This window comes from Wolffia australiana, chromosome 2 (genome assembly GCF_029677425.1).
Source record: "Wolffia australiana isolate 7733 chromosome 2, ASM2967742v1".
Taxonomy (NCBI): Eukaryota; Viridiplantae; Streptophyta; class Magnoliopsida; order Alismatales; family Araceae; genus Wolffia; species Wolffia australiana.
Window position 1 is genome coordinate 18,876,076 of NC_135836.1, and position 26,227 is coordinate 18,902,302.

General features: G+C 41.3%; 4 protein-coding genes and 1 long non-coding RNA gene across 7 annotated transcripts; 4 read left to right on the plus strand and 1 right to left on the minus strand.

Annotated features, from left to right (window-relative positions):
- Nucleotides 1-333: 333 nt before the first annotated feature.
- Nucleotides 334-1,077, plus strand: LOC144699930 (uncharacterized). The gene is made up of 2 exons (XR_013580645.1): nucleotides 334-365; nucleotides 474-1,077. It is a non-coding gene; the product is annotated as an uncharacterized LOC144699930 (long non-coding RNA).
- A 441-nt stretch (nucleotides 1,078-1,518) lies between these two features.
- ABCG11 (white-brown complex-like protein) lies at nucleotides 1,519-5,896 on the plus strand. Its single transcript, XM_078571271.1, has 10 exons — nucleotides 1,519-2,198; nucleotides 2,291-2,580; nucleotides 3,149-3,320; nucleotides 3,389-3,511; nucleotides 3,596-3,728; nucleotides 3,819-4,009; nucleotides 4,166-4,252; nucleotides 4,382-4,654; nucleotides 5,041-5,148; nucleotides 5,237-5,896. Exons 1-10 carry the CDS (start codon nucleotides 1,800-1,802, stop codon nucleotides 5,570-5,572), a joined length of 2,112 nt encoding a protein of 703 aa, XP_078427397.1. The 5' UTR covers nucleotides 1,519-1,799; the 3' UTR covers nucleotides 5,573-5,896.
- Nucleotides 5,897-8,109: 2,213 nt separating this feature from the next.
- LOC144699931 (mitochondrial metalloendopeptidase OMA1-like) lies at nucleotides 8,110-10,281 on the plus strand. 2 transcript variants are annotated; one of them, XR_013580646.1, is made up of 2 exons: nucleotides 8,110-9,621; nucleotides 9,706-10,281. XR_013580646.1 is itself a non-coding variant. In XM_078571272.1 (2 exons), exons 1-2 carry the CDS (start codon nucleotides 9,613-9,615, stop codon nucleotides 10,091-10,093), a joined length of 405 nt encoding a protein of 134 aa, XP_078427398.1. In that variant the 5' UTR covers nucleotides 8,117-9,612; the 3' UTR covers nucleotides 10,094-10,281. The 2 variants fall into 2 exon arrangements, 1 of the variants encoding a protein (XP_078427398.1); XM_078571272.1 differs by having other exon boundaries at nucleotides 8,117-9,629.
- A 2,952-nt stretch (nucleotides 10,282-13,233) lies between these two features.
- Nucleotides 13,234-15,338, plus strand: MEE21 (PIN domain-like family protein). Its single transcript, XM_078571273.1, has 6 exons — nucleotides 13,234-13,539; nucleotides 13,604-13,684; nucleotides 14,041-14,161; nucleotides 14,594-14,857; nucleotides 15,010-15,075; nucleotides 15,160-15,338. The coding sequence occupies exons 1-6, from the start codon at nucleotides 13,349-13,351 to the stop codon at nucleotides 15,238-15,240; spliced, it is 804 nt and encodes a 267-aa protein (XP_078427399.1). The 5' UTR covers nucleotides 13,234-13,348; the 3' UTR covers nucleotides 15,241-15,338.
- A 4,379-nt stretch (nucleotides 15,339-19,717) lies between these two features.
- On the minus strand, nucleotides 19,718-25,157 carry LOC144699933 (katanin p80 WD40 repeat-containing subunit B1 homolog KTN80.4-like). Of its 2 annotated transcripts, none has more exons than XM_078571276.1 (19): nucleotides 24,886-25,157; nucleotides 24,458-24,741; nucleotides 24,141-24,271; nucleotides 23,928-24,045; nucleotides 23,608-23,834; nucleotides 23,420-23,522; nucleotides 23,085-23,155; nucleotides 22,591-22,665; nucleotides 22,351-22,494; nucleotides 22,022-22,193; nucleotides 21,469-21,936; nucleotides 21,300-21,356; nucleotides 21,110-21,192; nucleotides 20,890-21,012; nucleotides 20,610-20,684; nucleotides 20,415-20,527; nucleotides 20,195-20,311; nucleotides 20,056-20,124; nucleotides 19,718-19,973 (listed from the first exon to the last, which is right to left on the minus strand). In XM_078571276.1, the coding sequence occupies exons 2-19, from the start codon at nucleotides 24,483-24,485 to the stop codon at nucleotides 19,910-19,912; spliced, it is 2,238 nt and encodes a 745-aa protein (XP_078427402.1). In that variant the 5' UTR covers nucleotides 24,486-24,741; nucleotides 24,886-25,157; the 3' UTR covers nucleotides 19,718-19,909. The 2 variants fall into 2 exon arrangements, with proteins under 2 accessions (XP_078427402.1, XP_078427401.1); XM_078571275.1 differs by having other exon boundaries at nucleotides 21,110-21,201.
- Between the last annotated feature and the right edge of the window lie 1,070 nt (nucleotides 25,158-26,227).

Here is a 26,227-nt window from a genome sequence, read left to right on the forward strand (position 1 = left end):
CCTGCTGACTTGTATTTATGGACAATTTACTCCATTTTTCAACGAAATTATTTCGTTCTTAATGCCGACCTCTCCGTCCAATCTAGGTTTCTGGATTGCCTTATTTAACGACAATGAATCCTCGACGGCAACTCACTTGACCCGCGGCTTCCACCGTGCCAAGTGGTTCAATCTACAGACGTTGACCTAGACGCATGATGAATTAATAAATAGATTCGTCGAAGTCATTGACCGAGGCCTCATTCTCATGCAAAAAGGAGTTCCTACGCTGGAATGGAAGGACCAGAAGAACAGAGCAAAACAGCGACAACTCGGCGACGATAGCGAACACATTCAAAGTGGTGAATGCGAGCCACCAAACTGAAGTAAATTTCATAGCTGGCTGCTAAGGGCTGAACGAGTCTACAAGGCATGCATTCCCCTCTTCGTTGGTATTCTACATCTTTCCGTTGAGACCGACCGACGTGTGACAGGTACCTGCAGGACGAGCACGCAGGCGGCCATTGAATGAAGCGGATAAGAACTGGAACAAAGGGCGGGAATAAACGGCAGAACCCATGAAAATAATTCCAAGTACGGCGCCTCTCGCTGACGCCGCATGCACAAGGAAGAACTTCAGTTTTCCAAGTGTCGATATGTTGACATGCGTCGCGCATGGGGAATCGCCAGAAGAGCTACATATATAAGAACAGTGCTGTGTTTTCTATAGTAAAAATGTATAAGGTGAATCTCCCCGTCTCTACCGCATCTGGCGCATTAATTGGAGTTGATGCTCAAAAGAAGGCCTTTTCCACTCCCTTGACCCGCCTGAAAGAAGTGTTTGTTCTGGAATTCTTTTTGTGACGATTTATTAATTACGACGAGGAAAATCTGACTGAGGGAGGCGTGGCTGGCAGCCACGGAGCCGCCAAGCTTAGCAGGTCCTTGTTCAAACGCGTTGAACGGTCGAGATCATGTACAACGCATTTCAGCGAGTTTACGATTCCTCTCATGCCGAAATCGCTTCGACCAACAGTTTCAAACCTCAAGTCTCTTAACATCTTTCTTTCATGCAAAAACCCTAATCATATTAATCCATATTTGCGCAGATTGCTGTTCTTGGGTAATGGACAAGAGTTAATATTATTCGTCCTTATACGGTTCTACCTCGTCTCCAGTGAAGAGCAGATGAAAGAAGGCCCTTTCTCCTGGCGTGGGACACAGTTGCGGAAAACGCTTTGTCCCAAGGAGAGGGCCTACGCGTTGGCGAATACCGCGAGCGTAATAACGCAAGAGATAAACGATGAAAGCCCGCTTATTCGCCGCGAGTAGACGGTATTATTGCAGGCGGCAGTAATCACTCCGAATAAAAGATCGCAATGCACCTGGACCCACGACATAAGGTGGAGGCTGGAAGGTGCGGCCGCATTCATTGCCTACCAACTCCTAACAGTCCATATAAATGCGATAGGGCCTAGACATCAAATACAGAGAGAAGATTTAAAAAGAGTTTAGCGTAATCAGTGTTTAAGGAATAATAGTCGCCCGCCGTGGTTAAAAAGCTCAGTAAATGGAGAATCTGTGATCAACCTCACGCCGACTGCAAGGCCCCCAAAAACAGCGTCTTTCTTCATCATGCATTCCTTCTTGTTTCCCCCTGTGCTGACCCGGTCAAAAACTTGAGAGAGAGATTAACCCACGACGAAGTCGTCCTTCTTTAAGCCCGTTCTTTTCCTCTTCTTCTTCATCCTTCTTTATATCTCTCCCTCTGCAACCTCTTCTTCCTCAGAGCGTCTCTCTCTTTCTCTCTCTAAACAAGGATGGAGGAAAAGATGAGGCATACAGCAGGGCAGGTCATGGCGGAGATAGAGGCTCACAAGCCGGCAGGAAACGGGATCGTGGTGGGCGGGCTGAGTCCTCTTAGCGAGGCCTTATGGAAGGACCGTGCCAACACGGAGTTCATCGGCGATACCTCGGCCAGGCTAACCTGGAAGGACCTCACCGTCACCGTAACGCTTCCCAAAGGCGAGACTCAGCGCGTTCTCGAAGGTCTCACTGGCTACGCCGAGCCGGGCTCGCTTATGGCCTTAATGGGTCCATCAGGTTCCGGCAAGTCCACCTTGCTCGACGCCCTCTCTGGCCGCCTCGCCGCGAACGCGTTCCAGTCCGGCTCTATTCTCCTCAACGGCCGCAAGGCCAAACTCTCCTTCGGCACCGCCGTGAGAATCACTAATTTTCTTCTGTATATCACTCTAGATCTGATGGGCTTCTTCAGAAGTTGACTTGTTTCTGTATTGTTTTGATTTCCCAGGCCTATGTCACTCAGGACGATACCCTAATTGGGACGTTGACGGTGAGGGAGACGATCTTGTACTCGGCGGCGCTTCGGCTGCCGGATAAGATGCCGTGGAAGAATAAGAGAGATCTGGTTGATAGCACTATCAACGAGATGGGTCTTCAGGACTGTGCCGACACGGTCATTGGTAACTGGCATTTGCGAGGGGTCAGCGGTGGTGAGAAACGACGGGTGAGCATCGCCATCGAGATCCTCATGAGGCCCAGGCTTCTCTTCCTCGACGAGCCCACCAGTGGTCTCGACAGGTGACCCCAACCCCCCTCACTCTCTCTAAATTTTCTCCATTTTCAACTCCCTCGTCGTCCTCTCGTCTGCATCATAGGGTGGTAGACGCAGATTTCCTATCTAAGTTTGGCCTGTTCGACAACAACATCTTACCTAACTTCTGAGCAGCATCCTCTCTCTCTCTCTCTCGCTAAATTTGATCCTTCGACTCTCAAACCGCCCTCTCTTCTGCATATTTTAGCCAAAGACGCTGATTTCTTTTGTGGGTTTGGTCCGCTGGAGAAGAACATCTTATCGAACTTCAGAACAACGTCCTCTCTCTCTAAATCTGCTCCTTTTTAGACTCTTACCCCCCGCTCTTCTACATTTTTGGGCTGTCGGAGAAGAACATATTTGCAAAGTTAAGAAATAACACACTTCTGGCCTATTAGCTAATAAGCGGGGGGAAGTACCCCCTTGCTATTATATATAGGCTTCAGCACGGTGGTAGGGGCTTGAATCTTAACAAAATAGCTTCTGACTGACGATACTTTTCGATCACGTCCCTTGTTCGTATTCCCGTTGATGACGCCAGGTCTTGCTGTACAGTGCTTCGGCGTTTTTCGTAACCCAGACTCTGAGGGGGCTCTCAAGAGACGGGAGGACCGTCATCGCCTCGATTCATCAGCCGAGCAGTGAAGTCTTCGAGCTGTTCGACAAGCTCTATCTTCTCTCTGGCGGGAAGACCGTCTACTTCGGGAAAACCTCCGACGCATGCGATGTAAGAACAATTAAACCAAGCCTGATTACTTGGTCTAAGAACACTCATAATATTGTCGACGCATGCAGTTCTTCGCTCAGAGTGGGTTCCCTTGCCCGGCTCTAAGGAACCCCTCCGATCACTACCTGAGATGCGTAAACTCTGATTTCGACAAGGTGAAGGCCACGCTGAAGGGATCCATGAAGCTTCGAGTAAGACCAATTCTCTTTTAAATGGACAGTAATAATCCCGTAACTTCGTTAATCAGTCCCTAATAATTACCCTATAATAACTAGTTCGAGAGCCACGGAGATCCTCTGGAGAAAGTTACTGCAGCTGAAGCGACTCGTGCTCTGATCGGATCGTACTCTACCTCCCCATACTTCAGCGAGGCTTCTTCGCGGATCGAATATATCAACCAAGTGGCAAGTTCTCTCTCCGTTTTCTTACCTCTTTCTGCGGCTGCGCTATGTGAAATCGGGGTAATTGACCGGAGTAATTTCGGAATTTCTCAGAAAGGAACGGTGCTCGAGTCGGGAGGAAGCGAAGCTAGCTTCCTGATGCAAACCTTCACCCTAACGAAGCGTTCCTTCGTCAACATGTCGAGGGACTTTGGATATTACTGGTTGAGGCTTCTCATATACGTTGTCGTCACCATATGCATCGGAACTATCTATTTCAACGTGGGCACCAAGTACAGCTCCATCTTGGTAAGCAGATTTTGAGAAAGCCGTTGCTCTTGGAATTGGTAGCATTCTAGGCTTTGTCGTATTAAGGGCAAACCTTAATCTGTCGTCCGTTATTGTGTTGTAATATGAATAATCTGTCGGAGGTCTCTGAAAATTATCGCTCTTTTTGCTGAACAGGCACGGGGCGCCTGCGCTTCCTTCGTCTTCGGTTTTGTCACCTTCATGTCGATCGGAGGGTTCCCCTCTTTCGTTGAGGATATGAAGGTAAGAGCGCGATGAGCAAAGTGTCGACCTAAGATAAATATGCTTGCTCTTGAAAGAAGAAGAAAGAATCTCTGCTTGGTCTTTCCAGAGATTAACTAACGGCTGTAAGATACATTCTCGTTGGTGCAGGTTTTCCAAAGAGAACGGCTGAATGGGCACTACGGCGTCCTGGCCTTCGTCATTAGTAACACAATCTCGGCCATGCCGTTCTTGATTTTTATCTCTCTCGTCTCTGGTACCATCTGCTACTTCATGGTGAACCTCCACCCGGGGTTCTCGCACTATCTCTTCTTCGTCCTCGCCCTCTATGCCAGCGTCACCGTCGTAGAGAGTTTGATGATGGCCATCGCCAGCGTCGTCCCCAATTTCCTCATGGGAATCATCATCGGCGCCGGCATTCAAGTAAGTCAATTTCCGTCTTGCCTTCTGTTTTTTCCGTATCTTCTCTGTAGCTTCATGATGGGTCTTAAATCATGCATTTTATTTGGTTATTTCGTTGGGTTATTTATATTAGTATGCTCAACCTTCAACCTTCCATCTTTCTCTCATATGCGTATCCTCAGGGTTTATTCACCCTTATTTTCAAAATTTTAATCACCATAATATTTATGATGTGCCGTATCATGCATGTCTCCGCATTTCTCTTTTCTGAGTACCCTCATTAACTGAACTAAATTTAGGAAGTAAAACTGAGGATAAGGTCATTTATGTGGAAGTTTTTTCTTCGCATTGTCTCTTACTATTCTTGCTCCCATGCAAGTGATGATGATGGATGGGTCATGGTTCAGGGTATCTTCATGCTCGTTTCTGGGTATTTTCGTCTTCCCAACGACATCCCCAAACCCTTCTGGCGCTACCCAATGACATACATCAGCTTCCACTACTGGGCTCTTCAGGTAAAACATCAACTGATGATCTGATAACCCTTTTTCGCCGCTGCCATGGCTATCGCCTCTGAGTTCTTCATCTTCTCTTGATCCGCAGGGCCAATACCAGAACGACCTTGCAGGTCTGTTTTTCGAGAACACCTCGACAGACTTGCCCAGGATCCCCGGCGAGTACATCCTCCAGAAAGTCTTCCAAATCAACACCGATCGGTCGAAGTGGGTGAATCTGACCGTTCTCTTCTCCATGATCATCATCTACCGAATCATCTTTTTCATCATGATCAAGATTAGCGAGGACGTCACCCCTTGGATCAGAGGTTACATCGCGAGAAGGCGTTTCAGGAAGAAGAGCGAGAGTTCCTCTGCCTTGGAAATGCCGACGAACGGCGTTCATCGAACGCCATCTCTGCGGGATTACGCAGTCAGCAAGTGATTAATAAGCTTTTCAACAAGGCATACAGAGTGGTTGTGGAGCTGGTTTTTTTATTACATTACGGATACAGCAACAGTGGTGGAGCCGCAACAAGAGTCTGCGTTGTGAGAAACGGAATTAGATACTAGACATTATCCATAGGAAAGAAGGGATGTAAAAGGAAAATACTGTTCCTTTGTTGCCTGTGAGGGGAATGCTTACTCTGATTCTACCCTTGTCTCCGCCAGATGCCGCTATTGTCCTTCAACGTTGTAAAGTCCCCAAACCAGTCAAGAACGTACTTTATCTGCTTGACTGTCAGTATTTCTTAACTGTTCCGCCTTCTACATGTGCGCATGCTGCAGATATTTATTAACTTGAACGGACGGCGAGCGATGGTATCTCGCATCATCGACCTGTTGGATGAGTTAGTCATAGCCAATTTAGAACTAATTATAAACTTACAACTGCTCGTATTTATATGTATCATCTAGTAGCCAAGATCAAATGTAGCGGGTTGGATTTCATTTAAAAAGGAAAAAAACAAAAGCAGCTAGAATCGCATCTAAAAAGATATATTACGGTACTAATGTATTCTTAAAATATAAGGTACGTGAAACACGCTGGGTTATTTCAAGATAATGTATTACGGTACTAATTGCTCGGTTATTTCAACCGACCAATATGTATCTCTCTCTGTACATATCTCACCATTTCTCTCTCTTGCATGGGTTCTTTTATGATATCAGAGCCTTAGAAGTGTCTATGGCACGGAATCCTGCCACCGATGCTCTTGCCACCAATGCTCTTGCCGTCAACTCTTCAAACAATGCCCTTGTGACCACTGCCGGGCAAGTCCAGGTTAATGTTCCTACCAGAACAACTTTATTATTAAAGCTTACTGAATCTAATTATCAATATTGGAAAAGTTCAATCTTGCCTATTTTAAATGGCTATTATCCCATGAAGTATATCAAGGATGATCATATGCCTATTTTATTCTAGGATGATCAAGGAACTATGGTTGACAATGAGGAATTCGAGAATCGGCGGAAGATCGGTCAACAGATGGTTTCTTGCAGTATGCTATATCTGAGTCCATAATTTTATGCCTTGCTAGATCAAATTCGTCCAAAGAAACGAAGGAAACCATGGAGAAAATATTCTCCAACAGAGACCAGTCAAGGGTTAGGGGTCTGGATCGACAGTTTCACAACATGGATAAAGGTACCATTGCTGATGAATACATTAAAATTTTCCATCCAACAATCTAAGCTCGTGTATTAGTTGGTCAACGAGTATCTGATTCATATTTTTCTTAGAGGACTTGGAACCAAATACACTCGACTTGTGGTCAATATTAATGCTAATGTTAGTCATTTAAAGTTTAACGATATATTGACCAATATCAAGGTACACGATGCTCATGTGTCTTATCACCAAGGTTTGTGTGGAAACACTTCCCCAACTATGGCCAATAATGCTCAAATTCAATCATTCCAAGCATATTAAGTGGAGCAATCAGTATCGGGAGAATAACAACCAAAACATAGGATTTGATCGTGTCAGAAACCTACCTAGAGAATACATCTGAACCCTGAGTCACTGGATCCTGGTATCCAGACAATGGGCGGACAAATCACGTAATTAAATATCCAGTTCTTATCAACTTTCCAAAAACTTATCAAGAGAATGAAAATTCACATCAAGGTGATAGAACTGGTATGAAAATTTTATCACTTGGTTCATCAAATATTACATCTTATAATTGTACCTTGCATCTAAATATTGTTTTATCTGATCCTGAAATAAATAAAAATTTGTCAACAATTAACATTACAACCATCGATTTTTATAATTGTGTGGAAGCATTCCATTAAACTTTTAGTATGAGTTGCCTGGTGGTGATAAGACAATTAAAAACCGTCCTCGAAGGAAAAAATAAGGATAACCTTTCAAATCCTTGGAGAATACCCGTCATGAATCACATGGCATAATTTTCTTAGACAAAATATCTTTGAGTTTCCCATCATGCACTAAAGTAGTATGGCCAAGATGTCCAACATCTGATTGGACACCATATGTCTGAGTCAAAGAGTACCACATCTCATACAAAAAATATTGATACAAATCATTATCAATAATACAACCATGTGATGATTTTAATGAAGTAAAAAAAAATATATGCAATGATATGTGAATTTATGATGAGATCATTATATGAAGATTCTTATTCCTATGATAATGGGGAAGAAAGGAGATGCTGAAATCTAGAAAGAATAACACTATCCATCCGTGCTCATATGATGAGCATGCCTGATCTTATAATCATTTGTGTGGAGACAGTAAGAGTAGATAGTGGGTGCTCTTTAGGGAAATACTTCACCAGATAAATCTGAAGGAATACCTAAATGATTATGTATCTAAATTTCATCTAGGTTAATTCAAGTCATGGTTGTGTAAGTGGCGATTGTATTTTGCTTATGGCCTAAGAGACCCTAATGATAGGATTTGAAGTGTTTATAGCTTGGATGAAACAACAAGTCCATGAAATTGTATTTAGGGATGAAGATGGGTTTTTCCTGCCTACTTGTAATAATAGAAGGCTCAAGGAATATGATGCAAAGGACTCCTTGGGAAAGGTAGTACAAATCAGAACAAAGTTCAATTATCATTTCCCAAACTCATTATCTCTAACTACGATGATTATTTATGTTTTGATAATTGATCATACCCTAAGTGTCTCCCCAGTGATTTATTATAAGTACAAAGTAACTGATGACAAAAAATTTCCATGAAAGAGTAGACAAGCTCTTTTGTACATTGTAGAACACAAGAGGTAACTTGGCACCTCATGTGTTGGCAAATCGATTTTTATATTGGATTAGATTAATTTGTGATTAATTTATATTTATGTTTGATATAGTTAATTAATTAGGTTATCCAATGAATGTCTATTGTGCTTATGTAGTCTTAAGTTATAATGGTGCATGAGCATATAGAGTCACACACAACATTTACTGGATGCCAGAAATACAATTAAAGCAAAAAATATTTTTTTATGAAAAAGCCCATTAGAAATAATAGGATATAGAGCCCAAAGTGAAAAATATCCATGTGAGTTCTTCTTGGGATATCATCTTCTTCTTTCCTTAAGCACCCTCCTCTCTTGGTGCAAATGGAATGGGGTGAAGATCATTCATTTTTTTATCCTCTACAGACGATCCATTTCTGTATGGATCTTCATTGGAATTTTTTTTGATCATATCTCCCTGAGAAAAATGTAAAATATTATCAAATTGAATTGCATAGAGATATTTGAATTTGGGTTAATAGCACGGTACGTCCCAAACTTTTTCAAAAATCTGAGATATATCCCAAACTTTTTTTTTGGCACGGTACATCCCAAACTCTCTAGGCGGACGACAACATATCCCAGTTATGATGTGGAATCCACTGTGGCTGCCAGGTGGATTTCCGGCGGAATCCACCAGGCAGACGCGGTGGATTCCATGTCATAAATGGGATAGAGAGAGAGAAATACGTTCTATTAACCCGACTGAATCGAATCGCCCGGGAGAGAGAGGAGGCACAGAACCGAGACATAGACAGAGAGAGAGGGGAAATGGAGAGAGAGAAGGAGAGTGAGAGGGGGAGGGAGAGAGAGAAAGGCCGTCGGATTGGTGCTGTTTGCGGTCAAATCCTTGGCGGTTTCTTCTTCGCTGCGGGAGTTTCACGATCTAGGGTTTGTTATGGTCTACAGGGGCTTCCTTTTGGATCTTGTTTATCAGAGAGGCTTGCTCATCTGGGGCATCTGATTATGTCGTAGTGGACTTGGTTAGATCTAAATTTCTCTTTTTCTCTGCCCCACTCTCTTTCTCTCTGTCCCTCTAAATCTTCTTATTCTGCACCTCAATTTTGTTTTATTCTGTCTTTTGTATGTAATTCTTTAGATCTAAATTTCTCTAAATCTGGCTTATCCATGGCCCGAATGCCTGAGATTTGGGTAAAACGATGATGAACTCTTTCATGAGGGTCCTGCAGGGCATCAGATCAGTGCCATGACAAGGGTAAAACGGTCGATCGAAGCTCTCTTCACCTATCAAAATTTTTTTTTAAAAAAAAACTAATGTCAGACCCGTTCGTCGTCTCAGGTCGCCGGCGAGATTGAGACCCATCGAAGGGCGGAGATTCTTCTACGTGGGCCGAGACCAGGTGCAGCACTTCCGGCGCCGGCGGTTCGAGAGCCCTCGGACCGTGGTCCTAGCCGTGGCCGTGGGCGGCGCGGCCACGGCGACCGTGTACTACGGCAACGTGGAGGCCGTGCCATACACGAAGCACACCCACGTGGTCTTGCTCTCGCCGAGGCTGGAGAGGCAGCTGGGAGAGAGCCAGTTCGAGCAGCTCAAGGCCGGTCTGAAAGACCAGCTTCTCCCCCCCACCCACCCCGACAGCGTCCGAGTCCGGCTGATTGCCAGACAGGTGGTCAACGCGCTGCAGCGCGGGCTCGCCACGGACGAGCCGGTGGTACGTGGCGGATGATGATTGGAAGGGGGAGGGGGAGGAGGTGCTGGACGAAGGGTGGGTGCGGCGGAGCCGGTGGGAGGGGAAGGCGAGGGGGGTGCGGTCGGCGACGGAGCATCTGCAGGGGTTGAAGTGGGAGGTGGTCGTGGCGAGGAATTCGGTGACTAATGCTATGTGCCTTCTCGGGGGGAAGATCGTTGTTTTCACCGGCCTTCTCGACCACTTCCGATCCGACGCGGAGATTGCCAAAGGGAGAGCGAGAGGGGAAGACGGAGACAGAGAGAGAGCGAGAGAGGAAGAAAGATAGAGAGTGAGAGTGGAAGAGAGAGATAGAGAGTGAGAGTGGAAGAGAGAGACAGAGAGAGAAGGAGAGGGGAAGAGATACAAAGAGAGAGCGAGAGGGGAAGACGGAGACAGAGATAGCGAGAGAGGAAGAAAGAAAGAGAGTGAGAGTGGAAGAGAGAGACGAAGAGAATGAGAGGGTAAGAGAGACAAAGAGCGAGCGAGAGGGGAAGACAGAGAGAGAGAGCGAGAGAGGAAGACGTGGAATCCCGGTTATTCGATTCGGTCGGGTTAATAGAACGTCTTTCTCTCGCTCTATCCCGGTTATGACGTGGAAGCCACCGTGGCTGCCTGGTGGATTCCGCCAGAAATCCACCTTGCAGCCATATCTCAGATTTTTGAAAAAGTTTGGGATGTACCGTGCTATTAACCCTTTGAATTTTGAGGGAAAGAATTGATTTGTTATCTCATGTCTGCATTCATGGAAAACACCAATTGAAGGGCAGGGTTTTTTCAAACATTAAGGAGATGAGAAAACTATTTAATCAAATGGTATTCATAATATCGCCCATCTCTTTTTCTTATCAAGATACAACTCAATTTGTTTAGAAAAGTGTGCTCAATTTCATGTATGGCAATGCCGCACAGATCTCTTTGTTAGTAAAGGGAGTTTATCTGCTGGCTTACATGTGCAGATTTCAAAAAAAGATCTATGAATCTACCCTCATGTGATTATTTTTTAATCATATACTCTAGGCCGACCATGTCAAAACAGACTCCTCATTCATCAGATAGGAATATTTGATATGATTTCATGATATGCTGCCAAATATATTCAGATCTTAACATCTCAGATTGTGGGGATCAACAGAATACTTTGTATCAACACAGATACTAAGTATTTCAATACTGATACATCCGAGATGGTCCGTCTGTAAAAGGAAAATTTACCAAATATTTCTAGTTAATTTGTCCTAGTCATAAAATGTTGATGTTAAAATAGATTCTTAATTAAAACGGGTAATTAAAAATATAATAGATAATAAGAAAATTATAAATAATTTTTGATAAAATGGTTTGACCTGCAAAAATTTTGAACCTATAAAAATTCATTTTTCATGGCATAGAAAGTCATTAGGAAACCAGGCCTGGGGGTCCTCCTCAACACATCCCCCGCCACCCTTTCTTTTCTCCCTCTCAAAATTCTCTCCTTGTATTGTGACTTGATGATGTGAAGATCTACTAGATTTTCATGAGGTATTGAAGAGATTCAAGAGGATATCCAACATTCAAGTGAGTGTGAGGACAAATCTAGAATGCGAACATGTGAATGTCTTAAAGGAGCTCTTCTAACGAACCATGTGGTAGTAGAATGTGTTCCAGATGAGGTGATATGACCATCCTTTTATTTATGGTTTAGATAAAATTCTTTTTTTTTCTGCAAAATAATCATTTTGGATAGTTAATCAATATTATCACTCTATTCAAGCTAAATGTGAATCCTTTCTCATAATTCAAATATTTGAATTTTATCTGCAAACTTTCACAACTTAGAACCTGTACTAGTCTTTCTCACTATTCCAGTCTGTTAATTAAATAGAAATACCACCTCCAATTTATAGATACGTTTTTTTTCAATGCAATTCAAACCTTTACAACTCTCTGTCTCCTTCAAACTATAGATAAAATTTTAAACATCTATTAAAATCAAGGATAATTAAATTATCTCAAAGCTTCTACAATTATTTCACAAAATTTCTTCTAAAGTATTACGCTTATATATCTTCTACGTACTGTAAGTTTTTATTCACTTTATTTGTTTATGTATTTTATTCAACCTCTAATATTTTTACATTGATGTATGTAATTTGAAGTTCAATGGTGAATTCAGATGTGTGGTTCAAAGTAATTAATATATAACTTAATATGAATTTTCTCAAATCTATATCGACCTTTTGTTTTCTTTCCCAAATTGTCTCTAAACTTCCACAATTATATCATATGTTTTCTTTATCTTCCCTATAATCAAAAGTTATTTTCATTTTATTCGCTCTCATATTTAATTTTAACTAATGTGTTAGTAAGCTCAAGTTCAATTGTGGTCTCAGATACATGGTTCTAAGGTAATTAACATCTAACTTGGTGTGAATGTCCCAAAACTTCCAACAACCTTTTCTTTCTATAACACTTAATTTTATGAGTGAACTGTATCAGATTTCCTCTTCAGGTTCTACTGGTGAATCCCTAAGAGCTAAAAAAAATCGGGAACAATTTTATAAGATCCAGTCAGATTCAGAAGAGGGGCGAATTTTATGAACAAAATGGGTTTATTGAAGCCTCAACTTTGTACAGTTCTTTAAAAGTAGGCCTAAACTGGATCGTCCGGATGTGAATGATGACAGGATGGGACGAAGATCGCCCCATCTGACGTCCAAAATCAGTGCAGGGACACAGACAAGACAATTTTTTCATCCCAGGGCAAAAAAATAGTCCCGTCTGCGTCCCGACTTTGCCAGTGTCGTTCTGTCCGGGGAAACACCGCCGCGTCCTTCGTCCCAGATGAAATACCCAAGAAAAATAGTTCCAAGGTCTGATTGAATTAATATGGATTTTTCTAAGTTTTTTAGGGGAATATGGAGGAGAGAGAAAGCAGAGGGACATCTGCACAAATTAGCCGGGATTTTGGTGCAAAATGTCAAGGAATTAATATAGCGATGCCACGTTGCAAAATCTCATCCGTGGGAAGCAAATCTGATGAATTTTCGTCCATCCCTTACCGTCCATCGTCCTAGACCTCCAGACCGTCCCGTCCGTTCGTCCTGAGACGAATTTCCGTCCCGTCCGCATTCCTGCAATATATTTGTCAATTCTTAGACTTCCAACAGTTCTAAAAAAAAGAGCAGCGAAGAGGAGACTACCCTCCGCTTCCGATTCTACTCCCCAGGTTTGAAACAAAGCTCGGAACTTTCGGCGGCCAAGAGCTTCATCGGGATGAGGGTGAAGAAGCAGAAGCGCAATAGGAGGACGGTGAAGTTCTTCTCGGCGTGTTTCGGTTTCAGGGAGCCCTTCAAGGTTATTTGCGACGGAACATTCATCCATCACCTCCTCGCCCATCGTCTTCTTCCCGCCGACGACGCGCTCGCTAAACTTCTTGGCGCCCGTGTCACTCTATTCTCGTCCAGGTTCTTCCCCCGCTACTGTTTGCCGTGATCTTAGTTAAATTATTCATCTTTTCGTCGCATTTAGGTGCATCACTGCGGAGCTCAAGAGTCTCGGCCAATCTCACTCGGAATCGCTTGAAGCGTCGCTACAGCTCATTCCCGCGAGGTCATCTGGGTTTTTTTTATTTATTCAGTTTTATGTGTGGAAAATTCATTTCCTTGAGTCTTAATTAGGATAATTTGAACCAAATTGTACTTGGTAGATCTACAGCTGATTCCCGCAAGTTTATCTGGGTTTTTTATTTATGCAGTTTTATGTGAGGAAAAGTCATTTCCTTGGGTCTTAATTAGGAGAATTTGAACCAAAATTGTACTTGGTAGATCTCCAAACTCATACACTTAGTGTTTATCTAGTTATGTTAACTTTTTTAGTCGTGAAATTAAAATAATATCTTTCATTTGGATTTATGAAGCGTTCTTCACTGTCAGATTCATCTGAATCCATTCTACATTTTATTGCAGCTGTGACCATGAAAAGAGAGTGAACGCAGCCGCTTGCATTGAATCAATTATTGCGGAGGGCAACGGTAAACATTTTTTCGTCGCAACCCAGGACATAGAGCTACGCAGAAGGCTCAGAGAGGTACTGTTATTTGTCCATCCCCTTTCTTTCTCTTTCGATTGTTAGTTAACGCGTGTTTTTCACTTAAATCTTACTTGTGCGATCATATCTCTCACTGTACATTTTTTATTAGAATTCCATTTTATGTAATTTTGGTGTTGACACCATCTTTGTTCCTCACCTGGACCAAATTCATAATAAGAATTTGCTCATCGTCAAAAAAAATGGTTACTTCAAATTCGGGGTCATGCAGTTTTAAAATGAGCGAACTATTTCCTAGTGAAGGTAACATGATAAAACTGTACTTGAGTTTTCAAAATTCTTCGTTTGTTGCTTCTCGTAAATGTGCGTTTAATTTCTTGGGATTAAATCGAAAGTACAGTCGGTGAACAGAAGATGGATTTGTATATCTTGTTATTTTACTTTTATTAACCTGAAAAAATTTTTTGTTAGGTACCCAGTGTTCCTGTTATTTACGGATTAAAAAACTCTCTGCTCATCGAGCAACCATCTACGGCACAACGCGAATTTGTTAAATGTTCTGAAGAGAAACGGCTGCATGCGAGTGTATCAGAAATACAGATCTTAAGGAAAGAAGTCAATGAGACAGATCAAGGGCGAGATTCATTTGATCCTGATCAGTCTTCCAGAACTAGGACGCTGAAGAGGAGCCTGGATTCAACAGAGAAGAGCAAGTTTAAGAGAAAGAGAGCAAAGGTTTCTTCTAAATAGTTTTTATGCTCGTTTGCTGCTTTAAGAATTTTCTTCCTGCTGAGTGTTGAACTACATGTCACTGGAGGGAAATTTGCAGCGACTCAGCCATCAAACTCAATTGAGGGAAAATCTTCCTAATATAGTTTTCTACGCAGGGGCCTAATCCTCTTTCATGCAAAAAGAAGAAATCTAAAGAAGTTAGCATACCCAGCCCCAATAAGGTAAAATTTCCTTGCATAAATTTGATATCCCTCTCTATTGGTGAGCATACGCAAATTTGATTTTTTTTTGTAATTTCAAATCAGGAGGGCTCCGTTCCTGCAAAAAAAAGAAAGAGAACCAGAAAGAAGAAGGATTCGGGGCTGGAACAAGGCTCTGGGAGCTAGACAAATATTATATCACAATTTTGTTATGTTTCATATCATGTGCTCAGATATTATTTCAAAAATATTATTTTAACTATCTAATTAACGCTCAATTTTCATATTCAAGTGCAACGATTCTCGTGGCCTCTTGGCCGAGGGCACCTGGAGTTATTTTTTATTTTAATGTCCTCTACTCAAGGCCGTGCTGACAGCTAAGGGCATTTGTATCTTAGAGTTTCGGAGTTCTGAATTTTGAAAAGTAAACTCAAGGCAGCGGCAATGGTGCAGTGTCAATGGCTGGGAGCATCAAGACAAGCAAAGTGATTCATGAGGTCGTGCAACAAACCTTACTGGAGTCATGCAACAAAGCGATCATGGATGCCTCCTGGCCATGGCCACAGAATGGCTGGCGGAGGATTTTGTTGAGTGATAAACTCAAATTTAGGGAGTTAATTTGTCAGTTATATTTGAGTTAATAATTTTATAAACTATACTCATAAAATAAGTTGACTAGTTGGTGATGAGCAAGGGCCGTCTACTCAAGGAATGGATACTAGGGTTTAAATACTCTTTAAATGATGACTCAAAAGGGTTGAAAGGAGATAACTATAAAATATAGGATTGTGATATGATGAATCGAGGAGGTGATAGGTAGATAATAATAATTTAATAAGGACGATATGAATAAACATATGAGGAATAAGGAGGAAGTGTATATAAGAAATGGGAATGATAGAATAAGATAGATGAAGGCGTGAAGTGATGATGAGAGTAGAAGATGAATAGGAAGATAGGATGATGAGGCGGGTGAATGGATGTGGATGGATGATAGTAAAATAGAATAGTGTGAGAAGAAATGATAATGATATAACCAATGGATGTGACGGAAGAATGGATAGGTAGTTATGAGATGGGTAAGAGGATGATGGATTAGATGATTTAAGAGTTTTTATATGAGATGAAGGTGATGTGATTGAGATGAAAGATGGATGTTTTCGGGTGAGATGATGGAAGATGGTGATGAGAATGAGGTTGTACATCTAACAAAATGGATGCAAAGGAGAGTAACCAATGTAAGGCGCATGACTAACCTTAGATCCCTATGTTCCTCCAGCATCAAACCACTTTTTTCATGCAAATCAGCCTCTCTACTTTATAGATCTTCCCCACTCACTCAAAAGACCAAGAACACCTTGATGGATCTTCAAAACCCTCACTCTCTTTCAATCAACCTCTCTAGGAGGAAGCGGTTTCAAAGATAGTTTTTCCAAAAATTCGAGGCTCTATTTGTAGATCCAACCATATGGATGCAAAGAGGTGGGAAAAAGGAAGCTCAGCCCAAAAATCCTTGTCGATAGTTAGATATAACAATTCAAATTTGCATTGTTATCAGCCCTCCGATTTTGGAAAATTCAAACAGACATTAAATAATTCTAAAAATAGATGTTAATACATAAAAATGTTACAAATATATTTTTTTGTCATCAGGCATCGCCTCAATGATGGAACCGGTAGGGTCCATAAATATCATTCTCGTGGATTTGGTTTTGATGAAAATAATGTCAAGAATATAACCTAGAGTTCATGGAAACTTGCAAAAAAAAAGAGTTAAGATTTCAAAGAAAACGCCAAAAGATGTAATGGTTCAATTGGGGGGATAAAGATGCATAAGAAAATTCAAATAAAATTAAATAATATGAATATAGACATCTGGTTCAGTCTTATTCACTGTTTCTAAAAGGTTTGCTTGTTAAGAAAAGACAACCAGTTCTGGGGAAACAATGGGAGAATTTCTGGGTTCTGGCACCTTGATTCAATCATAGAACACATGTTTTTCTATGAAGCGGAAGCGATTATCGATTCAGAATCGATCTTTAAAATAAACACATCATATGTACATTGCAGGGAACTTGTTCCACCCTTGATTTTCTCACTTTGAGATTGTTATAAAGCCGTTCCATGCCTGGCCGCTTGAAACATCCACTTATTCTTCTACAACTGTGAAGACTATCTTCTCAATATGAAGACTATCTTCTTGGATGAGTGGAGAAAATCTCAGAAGGAAGATGGGGGGGCACCTAGCTCTGGCTGGCTTGGGTTCCTAAAATGGGTGCTCCTTCCCCTATTTATATTTTACTTAATATTTTTTATAAAAACTAATTAAATATTTGTATAATCCTTCATCCGCGTGAGACACCCAAACGACTTAGGGTATGGTTGATCGTCAAACACTAATCCATCCTTTAATTAGGTCTGATGCGTAATGGGGATCATTGAAGAATGTCTTCTCTAATATCCTCACTACCCTAGGAAGGGATTTAGCTGCATTGTATTCCTTCAATCAATCTCATCTTATATTGAGAGTGGATGATCCCGTCTTGACCACTCAATCATCTCTATGGGCTTCTTCCTACATCTGAGCTATGACTTGTTTGCATCTCATGGTTTGAGACTCGTAAGTCTTAGTCAAAATATAGTTGTCCATCCATGAGCTGCCCATGGTGTCTCAGGTCAATGGATCACTTGTACAATCGTGATATGAATCAACTTGATTGATGTTTATGTTTAATATCATTCAGGGATTTTTTGGATCAATTCAGTGAACTTTTTATCTAAAGAGCAACCAATCTGTCCTTAGTGTTGCCACACTAATAGCCATAGGATCAGCTATACTTATCGTATAAGTAGGATCAGTTAGTGTTATTCTATTCGGATAATTCGATGTCCATCTCGACTATTCATCGAAGAGTAATGTTTAGAAAATATGTTTAAAGACTAGTGATCACCATATTATGACATCATCATTATTCACTGTGTCATTGCATGTGGATGATATTATTTTTATAAACTGTTTTGCTTATTTCTTAACCTAAAGCCTTTTGTTGCAACTTCCACACCTTTGGCAGAAGTGACTAAGCTGTTTCTTATTTCATAACGTGTTTTAAACTAAAGATAATGTTTCATGTGACATCATTATTTTCTCAGCTCTCACTCATAAACTCGTACCTCAGCTCTGATTAATTCTTCTAAATCGTAAGTGCTACATGCCTAAATGAATAACGCTGGAAAACTTTTGGTTACACGCTCCTAAGGTCGCACCATGGCTTACTATTTCTGAGTTGGATCTAACCTTATTAGCAAAAGCTACATCTTTAGAAAGCACATACCTAACACTCATAAACTCGTAAAGATAATGTTTCTTATTTCATAACACGTTGTAAACTAAAGGTAATGTTTCATTGTAACATCATTCTTCTTTTCTCAGCTCCCACTCATAAACTCGTACTTCAACTCTGAATAATTCTTGTAAACCAGAAGCGTTACATGCCTTAATGAATAATATTGGAGAACGTTTTGTTACATGCTCCAAAGGTTGCACCTTGGCTTACCATTTCTGAGCTGGCTCCATCTTTATTAGCAAAAGCAATATCTTCAGCTAGCACATATCTAACACTCCTTGACTCGTAAAGCAGTGCATCTAAACTGGAGTAAGAAAGATATGAATTAAGACGGGAAACAATGGATTGCCCTGAGGGGTCCCTTTTAGACAATGGCTATATGACAATTACATCTTTTCCCCATCTCTTAGACAAAAGGAGGTACAATTCTTCTGCTCTCACTAATGTTTTGACATCCCATATCCATCAGATATCTGACATCAGACTGATACCTAGATGAAATGGGGTGGTTTCAGATGCTGGATAACAGATGTTGGACAGTTATCAAATATCCATCCAATACGGATATCAGGATGGAAATCATAGGGCTGCAGATGTGGCAGATGCTAGAATCGGATTTTAAGTTTGATATCAGATATCGAAATCCATACCAAAAATTGATATCCAAATATTGATATCTGATAATCGGATACATGTTTTAAAATAGAGCACTCATTGTCCCATATGGAAAAAAGAAAGTCAAAAACAGTATCAGTACTTCTGAAGTGATACAAAGTTAAAAAAAAGCACTGCTCTCTACCCTGCCTGAAATGGATGCATTTGGTAGACATATGGGGCCCCCTGATTGTCCTACTGGTCTTATTTTGGGCCTGGTTGGACTTTGTACGAACTATTTATTAAACGTTGATAAAATCCTTTAAAAAATATAATCAGTGCTCAAACATAGTAAATATGATTATCTATAGCTTAGTAAGGTATTTGCTTCTCTAAGTAAAAAATATATTATTTCTATTTATACATCAGATAACAAAAATCTGGATGAATAATGGTGTCAGATTTGCTACTGAAGCAACCGATATCTGATATCACCATCCAATATCCGGATATCAATAAAGACGAGTATCAGATTAGCCATTTCTGGTATCCAGTTCAACATCCATCCTGAAACTGTCATCCGATGGGGCTTGAGATGGGCAAACACTAGCTCTCAGCATCTAAACAAACTCTTCTATTTATTTATAAGAGATCAAAGTTCTCAAAACAACCAATGATGTCTGCTTTGGATAAATCAATCTACGGTCCCCCTCAACATGCACGAAGAACCAGATAAATTCAGTGCACCTTCATTAAAAATTAGCAATGTATGATCATGAATAGAGAAGCTGATAGACGTGTGATTCTAATCCAAGGGACCCTATCAATTCCTTTCAGTTAACCAGACCTTGGCACAGTGATGAATGTACAGTGCCTGCCACGTCAGCAATCCAAGTCAGCACACCAGCCACATCAGCTCATGTCACGTCATGAAGAGCGAGATTTAGCTCTTGGGCAGACTTGGCAATCGATGCTCCTCTTCTGATTAAAAAACATATAAAATTTATAATAGTTTTGAAAAAATTACTCATCTGAATTATTATTTTCTACTCATCTTGCTGACCTTGTCAAGGAGGGTAACTTGTGCTTAACCTTCTGAAGTTCAGCGAAGCAAAGACTGCACCATTCAAGTCTGTACGCGAAGGAAATTCATGAGAAGAGTTCTTCATTTTAATTTAATGATGTCATAAAAGAAGTCAAACCTCTGTTCTGCCTGAAGGTCAACGCCGATTGGTGCCGACGACGATACAGTTGACTGAATCACTGAGCCAAAAACTCTGACAAGCTTCAAAAGCATCTCCAGACAAACAGCTACGTGCCTGAATATACATGTGGTTTCTATTATCTACCTGATAGTTTGGATTTACTAATTATTTTTGAAAAACAAAATCTGAATTTTAATGTGTTTCTGGCTCTGGGTACCTGTCCATCTTGCTGTCCAGCAGATTAGCCAGCAGTGGTAGCAAGCAAGTGCAAATTTCTAGAGTGACGGCATCAGCTTTACCTGACAATACGCTAATTATATCCGCAGAAACCTGAAATATAAATAATAATGAGATGAATAAAAACTGTTGTTGGAGTTAAGAAAGAACAATGAGGAATGCCGGCTTATCCCACCGCATTGTCTGACATCCTACACATTGCAGTGGCAACGCCTTTCATATCATGCCGCGTCCAAAGTCGCTGCACTACCTATAAATCGATGAAAGATATATTTTCCAATTGAAAATACAATCAATAAACAGGCTAATATTCAAAGAGGAAATTTAGTCTAAGGCCATTGGAATGTGAAATACTAGTAAATAACGAAAATATCTTTGCTATCTTATAAAAATTGCCCACCTTTTTTTCATTTTTTGAAATTTTTCTGGGTTTTCTAAAGATAACGATTGCTTACCTGCAGCTTGGCTAAACGTGAGTGCGTGGATGACAAGAACTCCTCATGTGGTGCCAATAAATTATCAACGACATCTTCATCACTGGCGACAACTGTCGGTTTTTCAGCTGTGGTGTGAGATCTCTGAAAACCAAAGAAGGAGAATCATAGATAAGTGATTGTCGAGATAAATAATTAAAAAACTTGTAATTTCAAGTACGAACAGAGCAAGGAATCACACCGAGAAGGAACGATCGCCACTGCTCAAAGAATCCAAGTTACTGGACATCGGAGCTTCAAAGCCCGGAGACGGTCCTCTCTTCTCTGTGTTTGCTACGAGATAGTCCCTCCCAATTTTAGTTCCAAAGAAACATAAATTGCAAATAAACGAAAACATCTTAAACAATTATGTAAGAGGTGATGGAACATACCCCTTTTAGGAAGTGCAACGGAAAATGTATCTCGAGTTTTCGGCACTCTAACATCATCTGCAAGTAAGACGACAAAAATAAAAAAATAGATTTTGATTAAAAACATATATTTTTTTTGAAACAAGATTTTGATTAAAAATATTGAACTACTGCTATGGTATGAACATACAAGAATCTTCGCACTGATGGTTGGAATTTGACTCCGTTTCTGTGCTGAATCTACCCACTACCAGTGATTTACTCTCATTAGGGTTCCTCGTTGGAGGGAGAACAACAGAATGAATAACACCGTTGACACCCACTGCAGACAAATTCTTTGTTGTGGCATCCTCTCCATTTATCCCGTCTGAATCATTCCTACTGCTAGCAAGCTTCCGGAAATCTGATAACCTTGGTTGAGCACTGCACAGCATTGTTCTTCCTATTCCAGAATCTTTCCTTGACTCAGGGGGAGCGTCAATTCGAGGGCTACTTCTCGGGACAATCACCGGAACAACATCAGATTTGCTAAAGATTTGAATAGTTGGCTGACTTGCCTTTACCGAAGACCGTTTCGGTGCTATAAGTGAACTTGGCGTTGTCTTTGTGCCAGCGTTCAATCCCACTCTCTGAGGAGTTCCAGGAATACTTGCAGTTGCTGGTTGTTCAATCAAAATGGCAAGAAAATGAAGAAAAATATAAACAGAAGACTGATCCATGAAATGTGGACTAAATTAACCTACGTGGCTGAATTTTGTTTTCTTTTGCTGCAGTATCTGCAGTTTGCGAAAGAGATAATCTCCCAATTCCAGTCTTCACGCTGTTTTCCACTGGCATTGAGAGGCTTCCGCCAGAAAGAGACTTTGTCTCAGAAATATCGTTCGATCTCGGAGGAGCAGCGTAAGGCTCCACTCTCTGCCCAGGGGATGATACAAAGAATTTAAATGTATTAACAAAAGAATGGGAGATTTCTCTAAAAACAGTAACAAATTCAAAAAAGTAATGGCTACCGTCTCAAATTCTAAAACTAGAGATTAACCACAAAAAAAGGTGCATAGTTCGAAAGAATTACCGAGATGTCAACAACCCATATTCCAACACAACTGTGGTTGTAAGAGCATCCGAGAAGTTTACCCTCGTGAACATTAAGATCTGACAATCTGGACCACCCCACTTCAACAGTATCATGGCATCTCACTGGTTCCCAAGAAAGGACCTAGTATATACAATTGTCCAGAATTTTTCAGATGAAACCTATGAAGATAATATCGCAACGTGGAGACCAAATGTGTGTTTTTCCGGAGGATCTGACCTTCAAACTTTCATGCAATCCACCAAAAATAGTTTTCCCGTCCGAGTTGAAGGTCATAGAACGCACTGGGCTCGCCTGCAAAGAATTTTATGTTTGAATGCTACCAAAATTTTGTTAAGCAGAAATTCATAAATTAAATGATTTCCACGAGAGAAATACAGGACATTCCTACGTTTCTTTACTGTATCATATAAAGAAGACAAGTTAAAAAATAACGGAGGCAAAGAAACTAATGATTGTCAAAAAGATACGTAGGAAACCAAAATTGAAATCTTTTTTAAGAAATAACCAATATTAAAATTTCATCAAGAAATTAAGAGCTAATGGGACCAAAAAATGAGAAAAACAAAAGTGATGACATCTAGGCTAAACAGGATAGAGAAAAAAATTATGATTTTCGAACTCTTAGGTATTTAAATCAAAAACATCGAACGAGAAGTTTAGAAGACTGGAATCGCCAAAAGTTCCAAGTAGTGAACAAAACATTACATCACCTCAGGACTAGATGATCCAATCATCTCAAATGTCTCCAAGTCCCAGAATTTAATTGTTCGATCGGATGAACCTGCATAGTTGAGTTTACATAGAACGTAAAACACATTTGACAATAACTTCAACAATAGAGTGAAAGGAATTTGAAGGAAAAAAAGTTCAGAAAGGATTGCAAAACTATTTTTCCCTAAAACTTAAATTAAAAAGTTCTTCTCACATCCGACTACTTCTCATCTCTAATCTTTTAATACTCGGAAAAATACATATCAACTCAACATTTTCGTGATATATCCACGCAACTCAAACTCTACCAAAACACAAATAGTGCCTTACTTACCCGTAGCCAGAAGAAATTCGTGTGGATGAAAATCAATGCATTGTATCTGTCCATCATGACTCTTGAAGTCATGTAAAAGCTTTCCAGCCGTCAGATCCCATAGCTGAAAACCCAATAGAGATGGATAATGAAAACACTAAAACATGAAAATCAAACGATGATTTCAACCGCCCCCACAATAAGCATACCTTCACCACATTATCCTCTCCACCCGAGACGACCCACCGGCCATCAGGGGTGAATCTAATCGCATTAACACCTCTGGTATGACCTTTGTATGTATGAATGCACCCCTTCCTTCTAATATCCCATATCTTGAGATTGGTGTCCAGGGAACCAGAGGCAAAGAACTCTCCAAATGGATGAAAGTCGAGGGAAATGCAGTTTGATCGATGGCCCGTAAGAGTGCGGACAACTGAGACAAAGTAAAAAATATATTAAAAAAAGAGGATTGATACCATCGTCAGAACGAAAGAAAATTGTTTTTCAAAGTATTGAAGAACATTACTCTTTGCCTCTTCCAAATCCCATAGTTTGACAGTCCCACTTGCTGCTCCAGCGGCGACAAGAACTTCGGAAGAGTCGAAACTCACAGATTCAACGGCACTTGAGTGACCTGAAAGGCTCTGCGCATCTCATAAAACGTGTCAATAAAAAATCTTAATAATGACCAAAACGACGAAATTGGCAGAACAAGGCGGAATCCGAAGAATTTGCTTACCAGTATGGCATTTGGCTTGCCGATAGCCCAGAGATTGACCTTATGATCTTCCCCTCCGGTAACAAGAACTCTAGAAGTCTTCCTCCCGATCTTCAGGCAGTTGACATTCGAAGCATGAGCTACAAACTCCTCTGATTTCAAATCTCGTCAAGGGAAAACATACATTGCGCATCAGTTCCCTAGCAACGATACATCAACCACAGATATGAGCAAAATGAGATTCCGTCCTTGGACGACAAGATTTTTACAGCCGATAGCCTTTGGAAAACATACAGGAAGGAGGTGAAAACGAGAAAAAGAAGAATTTCCAAGGATACGTAGCTTGTATGCCCGCTTGGTAGTCATCTTGACGCAATTGTAAGGCGAAATGGAGCGTTGAAGACGGCGATCCACCGGGGAAAAACCCTAACTTGCAGAGAAACGGAGGCGCTCTCATCTGAGATCAGGCTCCGGCAAACCACAGCATTTCCAACGAATGCGGGATCGACCCATTGCCCATCTCCAAGCGCGGAAAAAACTACCCAGAAAAGATCTTCACACCGTCGACAATGGCGATACCTTCTTCAACCCTTCCCCGCGGACACCCGCTTAAAACATTGGTCTAATGCGAGAGGGAGAGAGATCAGATCAATAGCACCGGAGATGGGTACGCCGCTCCGGAGAAGACGGAAGCAGCAATAGCTCCCCCCTTTGGTAAAATTCCTCAAGGGTTAAAATTAAAAAGAGAAGAAGAAGAACACCCTACCTTGGAGAGATGGGGGAAGCGAGACTGGTTTGAAAAATCCCAATGTCGCGCCTTCTCCTCGCTAAGTTCCCTCTGAAGCAGAGATCTGAGGATTGACTGCGGTCGGTCAACTGGCCTCTCCAAACAGGGGAAACGGAGGGATTTTTGCGATCGCCCTAATCGCGTTTTCTGCGGAGATCGACGAGATTGGGATTTGTTTAATAGAAACTCCTCCTCATTTCTTTAAGTTGATGAAGAAACGTCGTCGCGGTGTGGTTGACCCGTCTCTCTCTCTCTCTCTCGCGCGCGCTCTCTCTACGGTCAATGTCTCCGCCATGGTAGAAGAAGCCATGGAAAATGATGGCATTGCTGAAAAACTACGCTCCACCAACCAGGAGAAGAGGAGATCCGGGTCATCGGCGACGGAGTAAAGATCGATTCTTTACTGGAATTTTCGATCTGGGTCGGATGAATTCAAGCGTAAAACTATGAAAATCTCATCTGGGTCATGCAACTCTCGTCGACTGCTTCGCGCTGGCCGTGTTTGGAGTTATGAGGGAAGGGGGGATTCGATCAAATGCGCTCACGACGTCGACGCGCCGCTGGCTCGTGCCTCCTGCCGACGTCCTTTTCACTGTCAATTTCTCTCTGAATCGATCGATTTTGGGCACGGAGAAGAGGAATTTCCATTTCTGAGATGGGTTTTCTTGCAGGAAAATTGATGGAATCTGCAGAAACCCAAAAGTTGATGGCTTTCTTCAGCCTCCTACCCTTTCTATGTTTGCTCGATTTCCCCCTTTTACAATCATTCGAATGCAGAGAGGGAAGGGGAGGATGAGAAGGGTTTGGGGTCTGAAGAATTGAAGACACCATCTATTCTATGTCAAATTTTTTATATGATTTTGATTCAATTTCTTTAACTTCTTGTCAGGAGAGGTTTGCGGTCCCCCAACCTGCTGCAACGCAGTGTGACAGTCTTGCCAAATGGATATCGGACTTGACTTGCATTAACATTAGATCTGGACTGTGGGGGGGGATATGGGACATTGCTTAGTTTATGCTTAGAGAATTGCAATTGGATGACTTGCCTTGGTAATGTGTCATTCACAGCCTTATGTGGGGGGATTCAGCCATTACAATAGCATTTTGGGTGAACTACACCTAAGTGCTGGGCAATAGATCCTCTAAGAAAGTTTCAACCTATAAACAAGTTGGGCCACAACCTGAAATGGCCCGTCATATGATCGACTCGAATGGCTCATCACATCTTACTTTCTAGTACATCCCTAGGCTGAGACTTACTATTCAAATTGTTTTACATCAAACTCTTTGTAGTGCCAATTTAGGTCAACACCATCCCTTT

What these genes read in the sequence shown, in the direction of transcription:
- ABCG11 (XM_078571271.1), top strand. Translation starts at nt 1,800, where the DNA reads ATGGAGGAAAAGATGAGGCATACAGCAGGGCAGGTCATGGCGGAGATA. An exon ending in AGGGATCCATGAAGCTTCGA is followed by an intron (nt 3,512 to 3,595) that starts GTAAGACCAATT and finishes TATAATAACTAG; the next exon opens with TTCGAGAGCCACGGAGATCC. An exon ending in CTTTCGTTGAGGATATGAAG is followed by an intron (nt 4,253 to 4,381) that starts GTAAGAGCGCGA and finishes TCGTTGGTGCAG; the next exon opens with GTTTTCCAAAGAGAACGGCT.
- MEE21 (XM_078571273.1), top strand. Translation starts at nt 13,349, where the DNA reads ATGAGGGTGAAGAAGCAGAAGCGCAATAGGAGGACGGTGAAGTTCTTC. An exon ending in GTCACTCTATTCTCGTCCAG is followed by an intron (nt 13,540 to 13,603) that starts GTTCTTCCCCCG and finishes CGTCGCATTTAG; the next exon opens with GTGCATCACTGCGGAGCTCA. An exon ending in TACGCAGAAGGCTCAGAGAG is followed by an intron (nt 14,162 to 14,593) that starts GTACTGTTATTT and finishes ATTTTTTGTTAG; the next exon opens with GTACCCAGTGTTCCTGTTAT.
- LOC144699933 (XM_078571275.1), bottom strand. Translation starts at nt 24,485, where the DNA reads ATGACTACCAAGCGGGCATACAAGCTAC. An exon ending in AGAAAACAAAATTCAGCCAC is followed by an intron (nt 21,937 to 22,021) that starts GTAGGTTAATTT and finishes TTGAACAACCAG; the next exon opens with CAACTGCAAGTATTCCTGGA. An exon ending in CGTTGCACTTCCTAAAAGGG is followed by an intron (nt 21,202 to 21,299) that starts GTATGTTCCATC and finishes ACTATCTCGTAG; the next exon opens with CAAACACAGAGAAGAGAGGA.